This window comes from Wolffia australiana, chromosome 9 (assembly GCF_029677425.1).
Source record: "Wolffia australiana isolate 7733 chromosome 9, ASM2967742v1".
Classification (NCBI taxonomy): domain Eukaryota; kingdom Viridiplantae; phylum Streptophyta; class Magnoliopsida; order Alismatales; family Araceae; genus Wolffia; species Wolffia australiana.
Genome location: NC_135843.1, coordinates 5,506,329 through 5,529,540, shown reverse-complemented (window position 1 = coordinate 5,529,540; position 23,212 = coordinate 5,506,329). Strand labels below are relative to the sequence as shown.

The 23,212-nt window shown below is 38.0% G+C and overlaps 1 protein-coding gene across 2 annotated transcripts; it reads right to left on the bottom strand.

Annotated features, from left to right (window-relative positions):
• Positions 1-15,030: 15,030 nt before the first annotated feature.
• Positions 15,031-20,080, bottom strand: PUB49 (plant U-box 49). Of its 2 annotated transcripts, XM_078581021.1 has the most exons (12): positions 19,939-20,080; positions 19,784-19,846; positions 19,602-19,705; positions 19,056-19,147; positions 18,899-18,988; positions 18,725-18,800; positions 18,258-18,634; positions 17,103-17,359; positions 16,738-17,026; positions 15,774-15,878; positions 15,517-15,691; positions 15,031-15,206 (listed from the first exon to the last, which is right to left on the bottom strand). In XM_078581021.1, exons 1-12 carry the CDS (start codon positions 20,064-20,066, stop codon positions 15,046-15,048), a joined length of 1,917 nt encoding a protein of 638 aa, XP_078437147.1. In that variant the 5' UTR covers positions 20,067-20,080; the 3' UTR covers positions 15,031-15,045. The 2 variants fall into 2 exon arrangements, with proteins under 2 accessions (XP_078437147.1, XP_078437149.1); XM_078581023.1 differs by having other exon boundaries at positions 15,077-15,691.
• Positions 20,081-23,212: the final 3,132 nt, after the last annotated feature.

The following is a 23,212-nucleotide window of genomic DNA, read 5'->3' as shown; positions in this document are numbered from 1 at the left end:
GGATATCGACAACAAATTATGATATTGGATACTGTAAGGAGATAACAATAACAAATACCGATATCGTTAAGCGGATACCATTAAGAAATATGGTCACTATGGAATGATTAACAGTTAAAATTAATAATGTAAAATTAATGCAAAAACATTGATATCACTAATTGATATTAAATCACTCAAATGAGGGTGGTAATTGATATATTAAAATAATTAATGTGATCAATTTATGCTATACGATAAAGTAAAAGTAAGGGTGATAAATGTGTGTTATATATGCCCTGATTTACATATCTGTATTAATTTTTTATGAAAGTACAAGATTTTTTAGGGATATATAACCAACACAATTTTGGTATTAACTTTTGGGGCTCAAATATGAAAAGAGCACATACACGGAGACAATTAGGATGGAAGAAATGAGGAGCTATAATACAAATAGGTTTCTACGAGACAAACTGATGAACTGTGTTTTCTAAGGGAGTTTTATGAAACTAGAATCCAGGGAACGTGAGATGGAGGCCAGAAAGTTTCATTCGTTGAGCCATCCATTGCCACTTCTGTTTGCCTTGTTGAATGGGTCAACTATTGGGAAGACAACACGGCCAAATTGACATTGGACTGAGGCAACCATCTCCCCAAATAAGTTTTAATTGCTCCTAAACATCCTATTAACCCCTCTACAGAGTATGCATCAACTCCACAGGGAAGTGGGCCTCCATGCCTAACCGGTATGTGCGGCTTGATCATGGAGTTCGTAGGAGCTAGGCAATAAAGGTCTGAAAGAAGGCATTCGGTACTTGCCTAAATAAGTGCCTTTTGTTCCGAGGAGAATGGCTTGAGTTTGCACATACTTGGTGCATTGTTAATTGCTTTGACACTATCATCCTTAAAGCTATCTTTTTTAGAAATTGAGCTGACTACAATTGCACTAGAGTCTTGAGGTTACTTTGCCAAACTCCATAGGGGGAGTCACACTCTTCGGTGTGGTATGCGTCAAGGTTAGACTAGGGCTTTCTCCATTGGTTGCAAGATGCCATCAACGCCATGGGGTGAGCCATCAAGGCTGTCTACAACTTATTATATTCTACAAACAAGAACTAATTTTCCAAGTTTGAAAGAGAAATACATGCACAAAAAGTCAACATGTGTCGAGTGGCATTTCTTATTTTATGAAGAAAGGAAACATATGAAATAGCATATTCAGGCGCCGATGAAGCCAAAATTTCCCTCTCCTTTATATCCTATCACCCACTAATCCATCGTTGATCCTGATATCAAGGTGAAATTAAAATAAGTTGATGTGTGAATTACAATATCTATATGACCAACACACATGTACCTGAAGATTATGCGCATTACCTGAAGATTATGGTTCTTTGCTGATGTCACTGTCGAGACAAATGTCAACCCATTCATACTTCAATTCAAACACTTCACACACACATGTTGTATACACCAACATATATTCATGAACAATCTTTGCCAACATAGTGAAGAAGAGAACACCTTTAACCCCAAAAAAATCATAAATTAATACATATAAAGCAAAATATAAGTTCAAAAGACACAAATCAGTATAAATTTTTACTTATAAAAATCAAATATTTGTGAATATACTGTCAAACAATCAAGAAAATTCATATTGAAATCAAAAAAAGTATTTTATTTTATAATATAAATTAATAAAATTCCAAAATAATTCACAAAATTTAAGACATCATTCTAAAAATAAATTTAATCATTTTAAGCTTGATATCACAAAAATAATCAACTTAACGAAAATAAACATACAAGTATCACCTTAACAACCTAATAAAATTTGTGTTAGCACCTGTCCCATAAAATATATATATATCTCATAAAAATGACATATTATGAATCCCAGCAAGGTATCACAGTTAGTTGATTATCAATATTCTTGGTCACACTCTTTAATGAGATGATGATTTAATTAAACATGTTTTTTGTGATGTGTTTTATGGGACTTTTTGTCAATTCGATGGAGATATTATTGTTCAAAAGAGTACATGATCTATTCAATCTGAACTCATAGTCATTTTTCCCCATAACGTTTGCAAACATTAAATCCAATGGCTAGATATGAGAGACTATGCAAGGGATGCACTTTCTACACTTGCTCTTCCTTTCTACAGTTCACCCTACTAAATTTTGAATCAAACTGAATGAAAAAACTAAAAGATTACTTGTTAGGGTACCATTTGCCTAAGTCTTCAGAATCCTTTAATTAATTACATGTGATATACATTTAATTTCCTTTGATACATTTTAACTTATAAAAAATAAAGACACCAAATTTTATCCCTAGTGTACCATTATTCAATTTTGAGATTGACAGATTCATGCCATTAAATAAAAGTTTGTCAAAATATTTCACAAGACATCCAATTTACTTGGATGACATGATTAAACTGATCACATAGTTTCGGAGTTTTCATCCTAAGGTGATGGCATCTGTGTAAATACAGACTAAGTTTAAACATTAATATTTATTCACCATATTAGATTTTATGAAAAAAATTAATGAAATTTTGTATTACTAAAAAGGCAGTTCCAGAATAGAAAACTCACTCTCTAAGCGCAACGAACGTTAACCCCCCAAAATCCCTCTAACCGAGGACATACTTTTAAAAAAAAGAAATTACCATGAATCCAAAAACAAAAAGAATTTGCAGCATTCCTGCATCTCTATATTTTGAATAAATAATTTCTGTACTTAAGTCCAGAGCAGAAAATCTAGCTTTTCCTTCCTCTTTCCAATCCTAAGACCTAGTATCCACACTAACTCTCTCATATCCTTGTGGGAGTAGGGTAGTTGTTGATGGATATTATGTGGCCGTCAAGCCAATCACACCACCATGTTTATTTAAGTTCATTGAATAAAATATTTACATTCATTATTATTACATCTTATGTTTATAATCAAGTCCATGAATACGTGCAATGACTTAGTGAATTATGATGAGATCATAATACATTGATCACTAGTCTTTAAACATGCATTCAAAATATTCCTATTAGATAGATATTCAAGACTAACATCGAATTATCCGGATAGAATATCACTAGATGATCCTACTTATACGATAAGTATAGCTGATCGTGTGGCTACTAGTGTGGCGACACTAAGGACAGATAGTGGGTGCTCTTTGGAGAAAGAGTTCACTGAATTGATTCGTACGAATCCCTGAATGATATTATACCTTAACATCAATGAGGTTGATTCAAGTCACAGTTGTATAAATGATCCACTGACTTGAGATACCAAGTACATCTCGTGAGTGGACGACTAAGTTTTGACTATGACTTACGAGTCTCTAATCATGGGATTCAAATAAGTTATAGATCGGATGTAGTAATAAGCTTACTGAGATGATTGAGTGGTCAAGACGGGATCATCCGCCCTCAGTATAAGAGGAGATTAACTCAAGGAAGATGATGTAGACAATCCCTGGCCAGGGTAGTGAGGATATTGGAGAAGGCGTTCTGAAATGATCCCCATTATGCATTAGTATTAATCGAATGACGGATTAGGGTTTGACGATAAACCATACCCTAAGTCATTCGAGAGTCTTGCACGGATGATAAATTATACATATATGGTAACCGATGATGGTAAAGGTTCCATGAGAGAGAGTTCAACACTACTCGGTATCTTCTAGAGCACGAGGTGTATCTTGGCACACCACGGGCTGAAAACTTGACCTATCGATTGGGTTAAATCAATCCTTATTTAATTAATCTATATGTTGATATAGTTAATTAATAAGGTTGGTCAATAAATATTATTGGGACACTAAGTTATTAACTAGAACGATACATGGGCCTAGAGGGTCACACGCACAAGGTCATAAGGGCATTGGTGGATATAATTTATTTTGGAGGGTTTTTGAGAAAAACCTTAAGTGAAATATAAAGAGGGAGAGGGGTCTCATTTGAAGCACCCATGCAAACCTAATTTGAGAGCCCCCCCCCCCCCCCCCCCCCCTCCACTCTCTTCTCCACTCATCCAAGGAAGAGTGTCTTCATGGTGGAAGATCTTCTAGATTTTCAAGAAGAGTTGAAGAAGAAGACGTGGAGATCCAAGCGCCGAGTGATCGTGTGGACACTTCTAGAGGCCAGATGCGTGAACGGCTTCAGAACGGTCTCGGAGTGACAAAGTCAAGGGTGGAACGAGTTCCCCAAAAGGTACATTCAATGTATGTTTTAAAGATCGATAATGAATCGATCAACACGCTTCTGCATCCATGGAAACATGTTTTCCATGGACGAACGAAGGCACCGAACCCAACAATTGTTTCATACTTAACTTTACATACCTACATATAGGAGCTTGTTTAAGAGAATATAGCTATTTATTTAATCAAATAACCCAATGTGATTTATAGTAATCTTAAAATCTGTGTGTTTTTTTGCAGCCTTAGTACATGAAAAATGTAGGAATAGGACTTGAATCCACAATCCTTGCTCTACTTGAAGGAGACAAGTCCTGAATCCACATAACTAGCCTCTCCAACCCTTGAGTCCACAAGTGGTTGTGCTTGAATCCACAAGCACTGAACCACTCTCTAGTGAAGAGAACACTCAGAGGGGAGAAACAAGAGTTAAAAAAAAAACATTAGACTTCAATAATTCTTCAAGGGTACATGGGGGCCTTATATAGGCCACAAAAAGTACAGGGTCGTCGTCCATAATGACTATACTCATTAAAGGACAACTCAAAACATTGATAAAAACAGCTCTAACAAGCTAAAATAGAGGATAAGCAGCCTGACAGGCCTAAGGAAATATATTATGCAGATTATGGGGCCTGTAGAATCTATCAGGAGATATTTGTGTGGATCAAGAAGATGTTGGTGGGACAAAACATAAGATATGCGTCTATGACAAGTTAGAGTAGAGATCTTGGCAGAAGAAGAATCTCTCATAGGATTCCGTAAATTATGAATCTGTATGTGAATCCTGTCAGAGAAAATCTGTCAAAGGATTTTGTCAGAGAAAATCTGTCAAGAGGATTTTGAGGGGATCTAGGTACTTTTTTACAGATCACGTCAGCTCTAGAAGAAACTCATTCTTGGGCCACAAGTTGCTAATGGGCCTCAAAAAATGGGCTTCTGGGCTACATCAGTTTTACCTAGACTTTATTTTTAAAATTCACTATTTAGATTCATTTATTTGGTTTAGAAAAAGGGGCATATTTTTTATGGCCACCCCATCAGAGAGATAATATTTTGGGGATTCCATATTATCGGGTTTTGAGGCCATGATTGAAAATCATAAATGATTCAAATAGTAGAAATTGAAATAGAATCAGAACGCCCTTTAAAACACAAAATTAAAATGATTTTCAAATCACCTTCTATGGAACTATATCTGCTACCTTAATTATTCTTTGGATGAGTCATCATAAGAGGCACAAGTCTCCGGCTTCCAGACATATTCATGCAATCCTTGACATATCAAACCTTCCCATTCTCAAATCGATAAGCACCACCATTGCTTTGGGATGATCTTCTTACTATTCATATCTCAATAGGAGGGGAGGATGCCCAAGGAAGGACAATTATCACAAGCAGATATAATATAATGGACACATTTCTTTTTGGACTTCCTCCATTTTATACTTAATGGGATTTTTTTCATAAAATACCCTGTACTTTAAGTATGTCCTCTTATATCTAATTAACCTTCATTGAGTGACCCTCTAGGCCAATGGCAATTACTATTTACTAGTCTAGTCTAGTAAATGACTCCATATGACAATTACTATTTATCATCTTCCCTAATTAATTAAATATATAAAAATATAGTTTAATTAATCAATGTTTGATTTAATTTAATTGATCGTATGAGTTACCAAGCTACTCTGATAACATGCAAATAAGCATGATAAAATCATGTTTATTTCATGCATTTTAGAGCATAATTGAGGTAATTTTATTCATGTTATCATGAATTTTATGTAATTTTCACCAAAAATACATATGTCCGCTAAATAATGATTCTTGCATTAAAATCATTATATTTTGATGTTTATAATGATTGAAATGGATAGTATATTTAAAACGAATGAATTTGGTGAAAATTTCATACAAAAGGAGTTTTACATAAAGAGATATTTAATTTTAGAGAATTTTCTGGATTATATTTGATATTTTTCAAGTTTTTTTTAAGGTTAAAAAATGTCAAAATCAAGGCCCACTAAGGAGGGATGATGTGGAACAAATGGTGGCTCGCTTTTCTTGTGGAACAAGTCAACTTCGTGCCCTACAAAGAGGGATGATGTGAAACAACTGGTGGCTCTCTCTTCTTGTGGAACAAGTCAAATTTGTGCCCTACAAGGATGGATGATGTGCCATGCTCTGGTGGCTCCCTATTTTGGTGGAAATTCTCAAACAAATGAATGGCTAGAAATGTTCAAAATTCAAATAGCCATAACTGCTGACACCATGGGTAGTTTTGGATCAAATGGCCACCTCTTATTTCTCTTTCCATGACCTATGGTTGAGCATATAAATAGATCCCAAGGTTAGGCTCTTCTTGTACTTCATTTTGCCTTTCTCCATGGGGGAGACCTTGTGAAACAAAAGTGTGAGTGCCAATTTAGGGTTTTTCCTCTTTTCAAAAGTAACTTTCTCCCATCTCTTGATATATCTTCATGTCTATTGCAACACGCCAAGCCATCGGGCGCAATATACGGGTCCATGAAGGGGGATTAATGTTTGGGAGCATCACCAAAGGAAGAGGTAAGTCCTAAACACTTAATTAGTATTTTTATTCCATTTCCCCCATCTTTCTACCCATTCCACATCCTCATATCACTTCACTCTTTGTTATAAGTTATTAAACCCTATGAGTAGGGATTAATAGCTTATACCACCCATTCCTAATTAGGGTTTCTTTATCACATCCATTCATTCTTCTCATCCTATCCTCACTCCAAGATTTTAATAATATCCTATTCTCTGTTATAAGTTCATAATTCTTATGAGTAAGAATTAAGAACTTATACATATAATTAATTTAATTAAAATTTCAATATATATCTAGTATATTTTCTTTCCACACTATCTCATTTTAACCACTTTCTTAATCATTACTTTGTTCTAAATATCAATCTTAATCACAAAGCCTTCTCTGTGGTTCGACCCCTTACTCACCAATTCACATCAGTAATGAGTGAATTAGGGTTAATTATAACTATTATTGCATAAGCCTCAAAATTACACATCATGATGGAGCGTGCCATCCCACTCCATCGAAGATGTCTTTAGAGCCATCGTCGTCGTCATTGACTGCCCCGCCGATTCGTGCCCAGCCCGACCAGCACGCCAAGGTGAAGGTGAAGACACCCGGGTAAAAGCACGTCCACGTATTATACCATTTTGATTTTTGTCGGCATGTGCTTGTTCTGTTCGTCATTTTACTGTGTTCGTGTGTTCGTGTTCGTCGTGTCTGTGTTCATCGTGTTGTGTTTGTGTTCGTCATGTGTCATGTCGTTCGTGTTGTCAAGTTGTAGTCATCTTTGTTTTTATTTTTTTTTTAAAAAACACAGGGTCCCTATGTATAAGACCACCCCCCCCCCCCCGCCCCCCGGTAAGGGCACTTGGAACCTTACTAAGGGATAGTGTGCCATTGGTAAGGGCCATCTTGCCTCTATATAAGGGGCATGATGGTGCCCTAACTGATCAGACCAGACTATCGTATTGAGGTATTTTTTTGTTCAGTGCTTGGTCTCACGAAGTAAGAGAGGAAGAAGAGGAAGAGGGAGAAGAAGAGAAGGAAGGAAGCAAGCAAGCAGGGAGGAAGGGGGCCAAATCGTTGTCCACTCTGGTGTGCACGGCCCAGCGTAGTTGCCACCGCCACCAAAATGCCCGCGCCTTGCGCGTGGACACAAATTGTGCCTTCGGCCGATCGAACGTCGCAAGGCCCCTCACCTCGCACACCACGATCACATCGCTGGTGTACGCGTGTGTGGTGCCTCGGCACCATGTTCCCAGCAGCAGCGCGCCTTTGTGCTGCCGACTACTTGGACACTGCCGTGGTATGCCACGCCCGCCGCACTTGCATTGCCACAAGCCGCTTGTACCATTGGTTGGACGCCTGCCTATGCTGTTGATCGGCTGTGTGAGAAGTCTGCACAGCCAGGTTGTTCCCGCACTGGAACCCATACACCGGCGATACCGCCTGGCCATCCTAGTTGCTCGTCGGTCATTCGCATCTGCACCATCACCGAAAACCCGTGGTCCTTGGTCAACCTCGACCCCGACGCCCTACCTCAGCATCACTGGTCTATTGTCATGCGCCGTCCCGCTGCTTCGCCACGCTGATCGCCGTCACTATGTCCGCTAAGTAGACGTCGTGCATTCACACAACCCCACTGAGGCCCCGCCGAGCCCCACCATGCAGACACCTCCGACCGGTGGGCCCGTAATGGTGTGCTACGCCAACACTGCAATGACCACGTAGCCGCTGCTATCGGCGTCGGTGCAATCACTCGAGCCTGCGCTGTGCCACAACCGCACCACCTCGGATGCCAGGGACGCCGCTCGTGGCCAACGCTTGCCATCGTCGCTGCCATTGCTTGCGCCCACGCCCGCCCTGCCCCCTAGGTCGCCCGCAGCCACCGCAACCGCTGTCTGCTGCCAATCTTCTCGCGCCGTCTGCTTCCCACCTCGACGAACGTCGAATGACGCTTCCCGGCCATGCCGATCCACTGTTAGGGTCACGGCCACCAAGCGACGACCATTCACTCGAGCTGCCTCACCGACGTACTTCCCTCTTCCTCGCCTCCGCATTCCAGCATCGTCTCCTGTGCCACACCTGCAACCAGTCGAGCATCATCTAGCCGTCTCCGGCACGATCCCACTACACCCATCCACACCGGCCCTCGCACTGACAAATACGTCGTTCCCCTTGCTCATCAGTTATATTATCTTCTATAGTATGTCTTTTGGCTGCACTCCAACGCGCTCATGTTAGATTAGATGAGAACTTATATACCATAAACTACGAGTCGAGTGAATTCTTAGGTACAGGTCGAGCCTGTCCGTTACGTGTGAGCGCCCACAGAATTATTTCGCTCAACACCGTACTCATCATCGTCGCTATGACGAGGGTCAAAAGGTCACCGTCACCGTCAATCGGTCGCCTGCCCCGGAGCCTCGAGTCGGGGCCGCACGTACATCCGCCTAGGACACTGCATCACATAATTTCATTCTCGTAGGGAATTACCCGTCGGACGATGTCCCCGACGACGTCCGGCATCACATTGACTAGGTTAACCACTTAAATTTTGACTTATCAATGTTTGATTTCATTTAATTGATCGTATGAGTTACCAAGCTACACCCTTTTGAGTTACTATAGAAATTACAAGGGGTTCATCAACCCTTTCGAGTAACGTTTATGTCACAAATTACCATGTATGTATAATCCCTCGTTTGAGTGATGTTTTCATAATGACTTAGGGTCTGAACAACTATCAATCCCTCATTGGGCACCTAAATTGGGATACACACATTGGAAAATCATCGTTAAATTCTTTATTTGATATTTCTACTACATTTTCCAAGGAATTCATCATGGTTTATTTTTTCAGCCATCTCTGCTTCTATTGAGGGACATGAAACCATCTTGATCACACAATCACGTTCGTTGACTTGTTGGTGCATCCATGTAAAAACTTTTTGGAACACAATGATTAGAAACTTGTAGGTAAAAGTTGAAACACAACTTACAATCCAGAATAAGTCTTTGGCTATCGATAAAACACAACATGGTATAAAATATGTAATTTTAATGCTTTGATTTATGTCATAATATATAAAAATTTATTTACTACAATGTAAAGCTTGAATCCTCTAGCAGCTGATAGTGAGAAATTTATTTTGGTGAAATACATTTAAATTATTTTTAGATTTATTTTATGGGATTTTTAGATATTTTCTAACTACACTGAATATAAAAACTACTGAAAACTAATTCAACTCAGTAAATATTTGTTTTATCTTTAGCTGCTTCTTCTATTTGAAACGATTTGTAGGATTTTTCAATAATTTGTGGAGCAAGAAATCAGCCAAATTAGTTTAAATACTGGTGGTTGCAGTGATTGTGGCAGAAGTTGTGGATGGTGAATGGTGTAGATATATATGTCACTGACATATTAATCACATATTGCATATCTTGTTTCATCTTTATTAGTGAAACATATTCATTATATTGCACGTGTCATACTTATAATCAAGTCCATGAATACATGAGCAGCCTTGGTGAATTATGACAAGATCATAATATTCACGAGTTTTTAAGCACACATTCACACATAAATACACATATTCACAAGTTTTTAAGCATGTTTTCTAAATATTCCTATATAAAAGATACTCGAGAAGGAAATAGAAGTATCCAGATATAATAGCACTATCTAGCTTCACTCATATGATGAGTATGGCCAATCTTGTAGCCATTAATATGGAGACACTAAGGATAGATAGTGGGTGATCTTTACTGGAAAGAGTTCATTGAATTGATTCGTACGAATCCCTGAATAATATTTTACCAAACTGTCAATTAGGTTGATTCACGTCACGGTTCTGTTAGTGGTCCTTACACTTGAGATACCAAAGACATTTCGTGGACGGACAGTTGTACTTTAACTATGACCTATGAGTCTATAATCATGGGATTCTAAACAGTCTTAGGTTGGGTTCATCAAGAAGTTCATAAAGACAATTGAGTGCTCGAGATGGGATCGTCAACCCTCGGTATAATAGGAGACAACTCAAGGAAGATGATGCAATGAAGTCCTTGGGCAATGGTGTGAAATATTGAAGAAGAGTTCTCCAATGATATCTGAACGCATCAGTACTAACTCGGATAACCGATTAGGGTTTGACAGTTGACCATACCCTAAGTCATCGTAGGAGTGGATAAGGGAAAATACATACACGGTAATTGATGACAAATAGGTTCCATGAGTGAGTCGATATACACTTAATTGTATCTTCTAGAGCACGAGGTGTAGCTTGGCACTCCACGAGTTGGAGAGTTGTCCTATTGATTGGGCCCCTAGAGTCGTTAACAAACCCAATACATGGGCTTAAAGGGTCACACTCAAATGGTCTTTTGGATGTTGGAAAATATACTTAGAGTTTGGTTATTTTACAAAAAAATACCCACTTAGTATAAATAGGGGAAGGCCCTGAAATAAATTCACCCAGGAAAGAATTGTGCAGGGACCTTCTCCTTTTTCTCCCTTCTCCCCATAGCTCATCTCCATTTTCGATGCGATTGGGATGGCGTAATGACGGTGACAGAGGTTGAATGGAACTCGCCAAGGTGAAGGAGGAGATTTGATGTGTCAAGGATCTCGTGGATACATCTCGAGGCTGCACACATGAGCAACTCGATTCTTCTTGATCATGAATCTAAGAAATCACGGATGCAATGCGTGCATCGGTGATTTGTTTCATGTTATCTTGATGACGTTTGGATTTTTTCATAAGTATTATAACATGAATCATTTTATGTTTTTCATTCAGATCTAAGCCTAAAACCCAACATGTACACATACATTTTGATTGGGCACACTATATAAAGGGCACAAATCGATGCAATAACTGGGAACTTTTTGTAGAATGCGAGAAAATGTTTCAGCACATGATTGGAAAATGCAATATAATGTGGATGATGATGCACAATCTTCGGTGAATCTGATGATTCTGCACTACACTAGCAATCCAAAACAAGCAGAGGAAAGTGTTAATGGGTATGATTCCTTTCACTTCAAATGATGATCTCTAATGATTTAGAAGGAGTTGTAGGATGATTTTTAAAGGGTAGTTCCATTGTAAATCCCGTCTATCCATCTATATCTTTGATCTATAAATAAAATTCCCTATATTTAAAAAAAAATACTTTTGTAATGTGTTCTTCATAATGATTAGCAGGAGCAATTTATTCATTTTAAATATTTTTGGAGTCCATTCTTGCATACCAATTGTGAAGGATTGAAGGAGTAACGTTCTAATCAAGACTTGAGAAGAGAAACCACCACTCAACTCGTTGGGCACATGATAATGATGCAAGTGTAATCTTCATCTTATTCATACTCATGTCTTTGCCCTTTTTCCCTAGTTTATTGTTGTCAAGAATACCATAGGTTTTCACCATCACATACTCCACCAACTCTGCTGCTTTTTTGGCACATATCCACCTCATTTTCTGTCTCCACCAGAAATAATAAAATCTGCATCACTCACATCACTCCACAACTCAACAATGAGTATCCACAACCATCTCTGCTGCAATCACAACGGTAAACATCCTCCGATCACTCCATTCATGCCACCACTACCAAATGTTAACCAGCGCTACTAAAGTGCAATATAAGGCATTTAGATAGAATAGATTAGGATTTCTCACTGGAAAATTGCCAAAATTATTCTATAAAATTTGAATACACTAGTTTAGAAGGATTTTTTTCTCACTATCTTAGATTTATTTGGAATTAATTTTCAGTAGTTTGATTGTATCATCTTAGATTTAATGCTTCAAAATATTGAAATTGAAAGAAAATTAAAGTTAAAATTGACTAATTTAATACTTGGTCATTGTTGTTGGGCCCTTGCTCTATGCTCATAAGGAAAAAATTTAATACTTTCATAAATGTAAGCCTTCAACAAAAAAATTAACCCAATTTCTGGATCATCAAGAATGATTTTCCTCAAATATTTAGATTAGTGGAAATAAAATAAAAACGGTAGCCCACAACAATAGACCAAGTATTAAAGAATCAAAGAGGAAAGTACTACATGGATTCAGATATGCCTAATGATAGACATATTAATAGAGATAGATAAAATGTATTGATTAAATATGCAGAGATGAAAGTAGAAAATTCTCAATGAGAATATTCAGGGATCATGACAGTGAGAGATAGATGAGATATGTTGATTTAAGTATTCAAATTTGAGGATAGAAAACTAAATGAAAGAATGAATCTTAATCAAACACTGGCCATAAAGATATATATAAAGTGAACATGCTAATTTAAATACTGATATATTACAAACATATAATTATAATTTTTATGACTAGGAAAAATAATTCATTAATATGAATCAAACTCTTAGATGAACATCAATTCAAACACTATTTCATCAAGATAAGACATGTAGACAATGCTTCTTTTTCAGGTCCAGGTCCTGGTCTAGGTTCCCTTCTCTACTTCAAGTTCTGTCTTGAGCTTCTCTTTTTATCCCATTTGCATCCAAAAATCACTATCTAGTTTACTGAAGTCGTGTAAACCAATTTAAAATACAAGATGTAAGAAAATCCACTTTACTCTTTAGGACTCAAGTGGGATTAGTATCAGAAATCGATAAAATATAAAAAATAATAATAAAGTTCTTATTTTATTCATTTTAATCCTAAATGTTAAAATAAGTGAAAATTAAAGCATAAAATCACTTTTTATTTACTTAATTTGATGTTATCATTTTCTGAGGTCTAAGGATCACTTACACGACCGAGATGTGCGTTTGCACGTGCACCATATCAAATAAGTAGATTTTACTTATAAAATGTTGCAGAATTTAAAATATTGGTAACTGCTGTAATTGGTGCATGAACAATGGAATTCAAACAGGGATAGCATTGGGTATCAATTGAGGATCAACAAAATTCTTTAAATCCATTTCCGTTGATATTGTTTTGTGACCTTAAATAAAGTTTTGTCATTTTGACGGTTCTAGATTATCCTATTGGTGAAAACCAGTTAAAAGAAGACCAAAAGAGCAAACAAGCAGAGAAGAAGTTCATTCCATATCAGACCAGACCTTAATAGGGTTATGTACATTCTCATTATGAGAGAGAGGGGGGCATTCGATCGTATGTAAATAGATACTATGTTTACATATGGATCCCTATGTCGTGACATTCTATTTAGGATTAGTAATGGGCGTTGAAGCAAATTGGAGTGAATTTTAACCAAGGCAAAAATGGTATTGCTCTTAAAATAACACTTGAGACATTGTTGGCAAATGAAGAAAAATATCATTTTCAGAGAAAAAAGTGAGAAAAAGGCAAGACAGAAATTGGAATTTATATTTCTCTTTATTCAATACTGATTTTACTAATATTTAATAAAACATGATGAACTAATTTATGAATTAGAAATAAATATTGAGGACAGATATTTGAGATGGAATTAAGAGATACAATTGAAATGAGTAGAGTATATTATATCTGACTTATCTGAATGCATTTAGAAATAATTTAATGAGATAGTAAGAGATTGATAGATCTTCAAATTTCTGAAAAACATGTTGAATAAGGATTGAGATAGTCTTTTCAAGAATATTATTTTATTTAGATTCAAATGAGGATAATATCAGAAAGATCTGAGCTGAGATCAGGGCATTAAGAAAAAGAGATGCTCGAGATAGAACTGGACATAGATAGGAAGTAAGATAGGGTAAGAAGATTAAATTCATACGAAATATTAAAATAACTAGGAAATTTGACATGACTTGCCCTACAAAACTCCTAGCAGAGATCAAATATTGGAGTGAAACAATTTTGAGATAATGAGAGTGATCCAAAACTTGAATTGAGTAAAACTTTGAGATTTTTTTGGCAATTCCAAGAATGTTGATTAAAACAGTTTTTGAGTAAAATAGTAGGCATTATTGAGTAAAAGTGTTTTTTGAGTGAAACAGTAGACATAATTGAGTAAAAGTGTTTTTTGAATGAAACAGTAGACATTATTCATTAATTGAAATAATGTGGTGGAAGGTTCTACTCTTACCTTTACAAAGCAATTATCAACCAACGAATGTTTAAGTGAAGCTCTGTGCTTCAGTTTTCATTTTTGGCGACTTCCACATTTGTAAATTTAGGTAGGCACCATAGTTTTTACTGTTCTCCATGATTAGCTGTTTGATAACAAATTATATAGGGAGGCACAAGACATGAAGATAACCTTCCTATTGGACAAAATCTAGCTTCAAAATGAAACAAAACCTACAAATGTGGAACCATTTTGAACTCCAGCTGTATCCAAAAATTATATTCATTAAATTTGACATTGCATGAAAAACATTTCCACATTACAGCAACTTGTATGCATACCGCCGTGTTTGGTGTTTTTTCTTTCCGAGAGACGAAGGTGAAGGCTCCACAAGCTAATTCAGGGGTAAATACAACATTACTGAGAATTATCTAAGTTAACCTTAGATTAAAATCGATGTAGTAGTCTTCTGCCTCCCACCCTTACCTTTTCTTCACCATCAAAGTTAAAACCATCGAAGCCGTGGACCGCGGCATGAACATCATTGCCTTGCGGTCCACTAGCCGTCAGATCCCCATCCGACGGTCAGCCGCGTCCGTGAAATAGACGGGTTGACCTCATCCGAGGTTCTTCTACTCTCATACTTCAAATAAAAACCCACAGAAATAAATTAATTTACCAAGAAGAGAAATTGCTGAACTGACCCGGGACTGAGGCTTTTCTCTTCTTGGACGAGTCCTGCTCCTGCATCATGTCGCCGCCTTTTTTCTCCTGAGGTGGAGCCTTTGATTTTAAGTACTTGCCCACGCCACCGCTGCCTGGGGCAGACCCGTTCGCCCCCGTCGTGCTCGGGTTGCTGTACCACTGGCCAATTACGTCCTGACACGTGGAAGCAACGGGTTTTAGTCTCTCAAAAAAGAACTCTTACAAATTCAAAAGTTTGGAGCTATAGAAAGCTCACATGGTCCGCATCGACAGGTTTCTCTTCTTCTTTGGCTTGTTCTTCCTCGTCAGGCTCGGAGTAGGGGTTTACGAAAATGTCCACGCTTGTGATCTTTATCTCTTGCTAAAGAAAGGGAGAAAGATAAGTCAGCATCAAAAAAAATAAAATATGTTTCTGTAATTGGAACGAATATAAATCATTTTTGAGAAATTGTATATTAAAATTAAAAGCATCTTATAGTACGAGCTAGTTGTAGTTTGGTCGATTATTATCATTGATTCAGTTGAAGCTGTTATTTCTGGGAGAAGAAGTGCCTGAGGATGAGTCATGCAGATAAGTCAGCATCAAAAAAATCAAAATATGTTTCTGTAATTGGAACGAATATAAATCATTTTTGAGAAATTGTATATTAAAATTAAAAGCATCTTATAGTACGGGCTAGTTGTAGTTTGGTCGATTATTATCATTGATTCAGTTGAAGCTGTTATTTCTGGGAGAAGAAGTACAGGAGGATGAGTCATGCAGATTATTTTGTGATGATTATCAACAAGATATAAACAAATAAAATCAATTGTAGCTAGAGAAAATGAAGACGTCATGAACTAGAAACCGGTTGAAGAAATATTGGAAATCCGTTACCTTTAGACATCAATTTTTTTTAGACAGCAAATTAAGGTAATTTAACTCAGCGAAAAGAAATACCAAGCATTTGCACCCGCGAAAAGAAATACGAAGCTTATTAATCAGTTTTTCTTGATAATGTAGAAGAACATTCAATAAAAATCAAAGCAACAAAATTTTTGAAGGAAAAAAAATTTTCAAAAAAATTGAAGGTAAAACAACTTCGGACGACATGAATCACACGAAAAAGCCCGAAGGACTTTTAAAATAACCCAAGACCACCTAAAATCAACGAACACTCATGCTGTTGATTAATTTTTCTCAAGGAATTACTTTTTTGGAAAATTAGATGACTACTAACCAGTGGGCGATCTGCTTCATCGACGGAGACTTTCTCCATTGCTGCAAGAGTAGTGAGCCCTCCAACGACTTTTCCAAAAACAGTGTGCTTGTAATTCAGATGATTCGCGGACTTGTAAAGTATGAAGAACTGCGACCCGTTGGTGTGGGCCCCACTATTTGCCATGCTGACGACACCTCTTTCTGAATGAAGTAACTTAGAGTTGACTTCGTCCTTAAATGGCTTGCCCCAGATCGATTCCCCTCCACTTCCAGTGCCCGTGGGATCTCCTCCTTGGATCATAAAATTCCTAATCAAGAAAAAATCATGGGCTATTTTAAAACTGATAAAAACGACAATAAATCAATTTTAACTGGGAAGCGTACCTGATGCTTCGATGAAAAGCAACTCCATTATAGTATCCACGTTCACAGAGCGTAATGAAATTCTCACATGCCCGAGGGGCTATATCACAGTGGAGCTCTATGTTAAGGTCTCCATGAGTGGTATGCATCTGAACATAACCTTTCTTTTTTGGGTTTCTCTCAACATTGACGTACTCGAATTCATTCTTCGTGACAGGATCAAATGAGGTGGATGTGAAGGATCTTGATGCAGCACCGGTGGTGTACTGGCTTTTGACCTGGGAATGGTCAGATGTGAGAATTAAATTGAAGACGCGGTACAGAACTTGGGTTTAGCATCCTTGACAATGACTAGTGGACGATGATGATGCCATGATGAATTATCATCATGTGAGACATGTTGAGATCTTGTGATGATGAATTTTTCATTACCTCACATCACCTTGTCATTGTCTCCTCATTCATCTTGTACCAAAATGGTGGAGAATGGTGATGATGAGTGGACAGCAACAATGACATCACCAATCCTCAACATCATCAATGACTAAATCATGCCATGGTGGATTTGTCGACTTCTGATAATTACCCCGTCATCCTTCGTCATCCTCACATCATTCATCTCATCATGACATGATTCATCATTGTAAACATTTGCACACTGGCGACAATAGTAATTGAAAGGATGATGACAATGCCATGACGATCGTCTGCATCATTGACATACATCTGAATCATGCAGTGATGAATCATTCATTGTCGCATAATCACCTCTTCATCATCGAGTCATCGATCTCATACCAAACGCGTATGGCAATTCTGATGGCGATCATGAGTGGTGGATGAAGATGACATGACCGATCGCCATCATCCTCATGATACATCTGAGTCATGTCATGATGAATTTGTCATTGCCATATTATCATCTTGGCATCCCCTTGTCAACGCTTCATCATTTGACTCGCATAAAAAACAGATGCCAACAATAATGACGATTATGAAGGTGAGTGGATGATGAGATGACAGATCATCATCATTGTCATCATTCATCCGAAGCACGCCGCGATAAATCTGTAATTGTCTCGCCATTTGTCTTCGCCAAAATACAAATGACGATGTCAAATTCGTCATCATCTGCCATCCCAATATAAAACTGTAGGTATTAGCTTTCAGACTTACAAGCTTGACGTTGACTGGGGTCCGTTCACCTGCCATGTGCATAGCTATCCGGGCTGCTGTCTTATCACTTGGAGCAGCTTTGGCCGCTGTGGCACTTCTACCATGGACTGAAGCGGATGCTGCATCCACAATGCTAAAGCTTGGAGCGGATTTGGGCTGGTTTTTAGTTTTTTTCTTTGATTCTTCATCGGCAGTAACAGACTTTGAGGTTAAGATTGCGGCCAGGGCCGCAGCTCTCTCCTTTTGAGCTTTACTTCCCCCACCACCATGCAATGCTATTTCCTTGCCGTTCTCACTTTTCAAAGCCTGAAGCATTTGTTTGAGATCACCAGATACATTTATGTTGTACGTCGGATCATCCTTCATTTTCTGCAGATCTTTTGAAAATGCCGAGATCAAAAGTACCATCAAACTCAGAACAAGTTTATCAGTGTGTTGAGAAGAAAAAATCTAAAATCAGATAATACCTTCATCTTCAACCTTCAAACTGTTTTTAATATGATCAAAGTCTACTAAAACTTTGCTCTCTATCGCATTAGGGTTCTGTCAGAGAAAGAATGAACCGTAGCTTAGATAAAGGTCAAAATAAATGGTTCAACAGAAAATAAGATCGTGAATCAGGGAATCATCGCTCTAGTAACCTGGATGGTAATTAGGTCGTCTTTGGTGAATGGCTCGTCTGTAAGCAACTCTTTCCAATTCTTGTTTTTAATATTGAGCTCCTTAATTGCCTGAATAGGAGAAAGGATCAAAAAAGGTGCCAAGAAAACTTAGAAAAATACCAGGAACTAAGCAGACCTCGTAACAGAAGACATTTCCTGTGGTCTTCACTGCAACTATGTGGGTGTACTCCGTAAAAACTTTGTTCAAAACTGGACAGTGAAACTCACCTGTTCCATAATCACAACCAAAAAGGGTTAGGCATTTGAATATCATGGTAGAAAGGTGGCAGTGTTTTCGAAGGTTTAGCTACTAAGCAGAGAGAGAATCGATCACATCAAAGCAATAGTAAAGTTGCTAAGATTCTTTAGAAAAACTTGATGAATTTTTAGATCCTTGCACTAGGTCTTCGGTAATTATAGATCGAGGCTTTTCAAATGAAAACAGTCTGATGATTGACTGTACCAAGCGATTCTATTAGGGATTCAACAATATTACTAATGCATTTCATCAAACGATAAAGCTAATCCAAATCATAGACCTGTATCACAATAAACTCCATATGAATAAAATGTTCAATTAAATCGCACCAGCTATTTATTTAAAAAATTCAATACACGTCAATTCCCAAGTCCCCCGAAAAAAATAAAGGGCAGTTTTGGAGCGAAAAAGGTGTTACCTTACCCTCAGAATTTTTGTGGAAAGTGAGGGGAATAAGATCTTGCGCCTTCAGAGGCGCTCCGGTAACCGGATGCTTCCCGTACTTTCTAATATACGGAATTATATTCCTGCACCGATCACAATAGATCATCATGTCAGAACCAGAAACCGAAAGCCCTAATCAGCTCACGGAAGAGATCACTTACAAGACGTCAAACACGAATCCATCCGCAGTGCATACCGGATCCTCAAACGGAATAAAAGATATCCTTCAAAATGGAAAAAATCACAGAAATTGACGAATTCGCTCAACAAAAATCGACTGCGACAAAGATAGACAACAGATTCGTAGGAGACGAACGTGCAGCAATAGAATGGAAGTCGCTTGAACGGCGCGGCCGATTCTTTGGCCTTCGCTCCGCCCCACTCCGTCGCCCACTCCGTCTTCGTGATGAACATACGATCTTTGCTGTGCTGCTTCTTCCCCATCGCGCCCGACTGTGTTCACCGAAGCATTCTATTTGCACGATTAGGGTATTTATAGTCCCCCAGAACGAATCATATGCTGCCACGTGTCTAATGTTGTGACGCTTGGGAACATCATATGCAGAACCCACCATTAGGCTTTGACATATTGGGGACCGGTCGGACCGGACCGAACCGAGACCGAACAAGACCAGACCGGAACTAGACCGAACTTTAAGTAAGGTTAGGTCCATGCCGAAAAACCGGACCGGACTGGACCCTGTCCCACGCACTACCCATCCCCTTCCCCGTCGCCCTTCCCATCACCCGCCCCAAGCGCTCATCGCCGCTGCTCCACGCGCACAACGCCTGCGCCACCCCCGTGCTCCTCCGCCACCCCCCATACCCGACTAGACCGGAACCAGACCGAACTTCAGATAAGGTTTAGGACCGGGCCAAAAAACCAGACCGGATCGGGACCGTCAAACCCTACCCAGCATATGTGCAGGGACGCGGACGGGACGGTTTTTTTGTCCCATGATGAAAAAATCGTCCCATCTGCGAGATTGGACGAATAACCATCCTGTCCGAAGGATTGGGACAATGGAGGGTAAGAGATTGACAAAAATATGTTGGATTCGCTTCTGACGGTTAAGATCTTGCCACGTGGCGACATTTTGCGTCAAAGTCCTTGCTTTTTTGTGTGTGCAAACTGACCCTATCCAAAAGTAATTGTAGATATGTCCCTCTGCTTTCTCTCTCCTCCATTTTCAAACGTACATTAAAATTTTAATATAAATTAGAAAAGTATATTAAAAACTTAGAAAAGTATATTAAAATGTTCAAACGTCATTGGACGGTTTTTCTCTAGACGGGATGAAACTGGCAAAGTCCCGTCCATCGTCCATTGTTATGGGACAGTTTGGACAAAGTTGAAATATCTGGGCGTCAGACGGGACGATCTTTGTCCCATCCCATCCATCGTCCATGTCCCAGACAATCTGGACCTATAACCCGGCGCGTCCGGGACGCGAATTCTCAGACATGACGCACGGATGACGATGACGGTGGACGAAACAGTGACTTATATTAGTCACGTCTCCCATCCGCTCACACCAGTTTTTTGGATAAAAAATCCATCACAATGACGTCACACATCCCATCATCCCGTCACCGGACAACGTCCACGCAACAACGACCGTAAGGTTATTTCAACAATTTTTAGGGTATCTCTGTGCGTGTGTCTCTCTGCCTCTCGGTCTCTCTTTTTCTCTCTTTAAATATTTAACAAATCATTGCTACCATCGTCTGATGGTCGTCCTATCACGTCACCCATCCTAGACTCTCTCTTCAAAAAATACCATCTCATCTGTATGGATCTCAATACGCAGGGCGTTATCCTAAGGTTTTTTTATTCTTGGACATTTAATTAAAGCTAGAACTAAAACTAAACATTTATTCTGTTGTATACATTAAGGATTTTGAATATTTTTAAAGAAATATTAAATTTTAAATCAAAAGATTCATTATATTTAGTCATGGACCAAAAAAGTATTCTGTTAATCCTTCAGCTTCCAATCCTATCCCTACTCCTTTTTTATTGAATGGATACCAAGAGAAGGAAACTCCATTTAAGCATGCTATGACGAGAACAGTTTGGGACGGATGACCATGCTAGAAGTTTGTAGGCATGATCTGCCATGCCAAAAGATAGGGAAAAATACAGATCACATACAAGAAGCTTTGGGCAAAATGAATATCTTCAAGGAACTCATGAAAGTTTTTTAAAAAAATGGAGGGACAAGATGAGGTATTATCCCAAGGCATTTATTTTTCTAGTTGCTACTTGAATATGGAAACAAAACTATTTATTAGTGTTTCTTAATGAATATTACCAAAATAAAGTCACTATCTGAGGGTTATAGTTAGTGGAGGGAAAATGTTAATATTTTCTAGTGGACGTAAAAATACTTGCTAGTTTGGGGTCTCATCCTGTCACACACTATCGGCCCCCTTGGCCGTCACAAACTATAATAACAGGGAATTATCCCGCAGTTTTTAATTTTCTAAATGCTACTTAAATATTAAAAAAACTATTTATTAGCATTTCTTAATAATTATTATAAAATAGAATGTCAATATCCAATGTTTGTAGTTTATTAGTGATAAAAAGTAACTATATGTCGACAAATGAAGTTAAACTACTCGCCAGTTTGCAACCAATCCTGCCACATGTCGTCCATCGCCTTGACCACCACAAACTATAAATAGTGAGGCATTATACCAAGGTTTTAAATTTTCTAAATGTAACATCAATGCAAAATTATTTATTATTGTTTCTCAATAACTATAATCAATAGAAAGTCAAAACCAAAGGTTATAATTTAATAGAGACATTAAGTTTACATCTTTCATCAACTCGAAGTAAAAATATTCTTATTTGCATCCCGTCACACGTTATCCGTCCGGCGGCTACTACAAACTATAATTAGCATGAGGAGGAGAAACGGGATGGAACACAGACTAGTGATTATTTTTGCGTCATCTGAAAACATATATGGTCCTTTTATCTCTAATAAACTATTACATTTGGATATTGAATTTCTATTGATAACAATCATTAAGAATTTCAATATCCAAAGGTAATATGGTATCTGTCGTCAGATGATGTAAAAATACTCACTTGTATGTGTCACGTTCCGTTACACGTCGTCCGCTTCACTCGGCCATTACAAAGTATAAATAGCAGGAGGATGAGGAGAAGAGAGAGACGAAGACTATTGAGTATTTTTACATCATCCGACTGCAGATATTAATTTTTATCTCTATCAAACCTCTGGATATTGAATTTATATTGATAATAATCATGAAGACATTCGGTATTCAAAGGTAATATAATATCTATCATCAGATGACATAAAAATACAAACGAGTACACATCCCGTCCCGTCACATGTCATCCATCCGCGCGGCCATCATAACCTATAAATAGCAGGAGATGAGAAGTGAGACAAGACGAAGACTAGTGACTATTTTAATGTCATCATATGACAGATATTAAATTTTGATATCTAGTAAACCGCTGGATATTGAATTTATATTGATAATAATCACTAAGAAATTCAATATCTAAAGGTAATATCATCAGACGATGTAAAAATACTTACGAG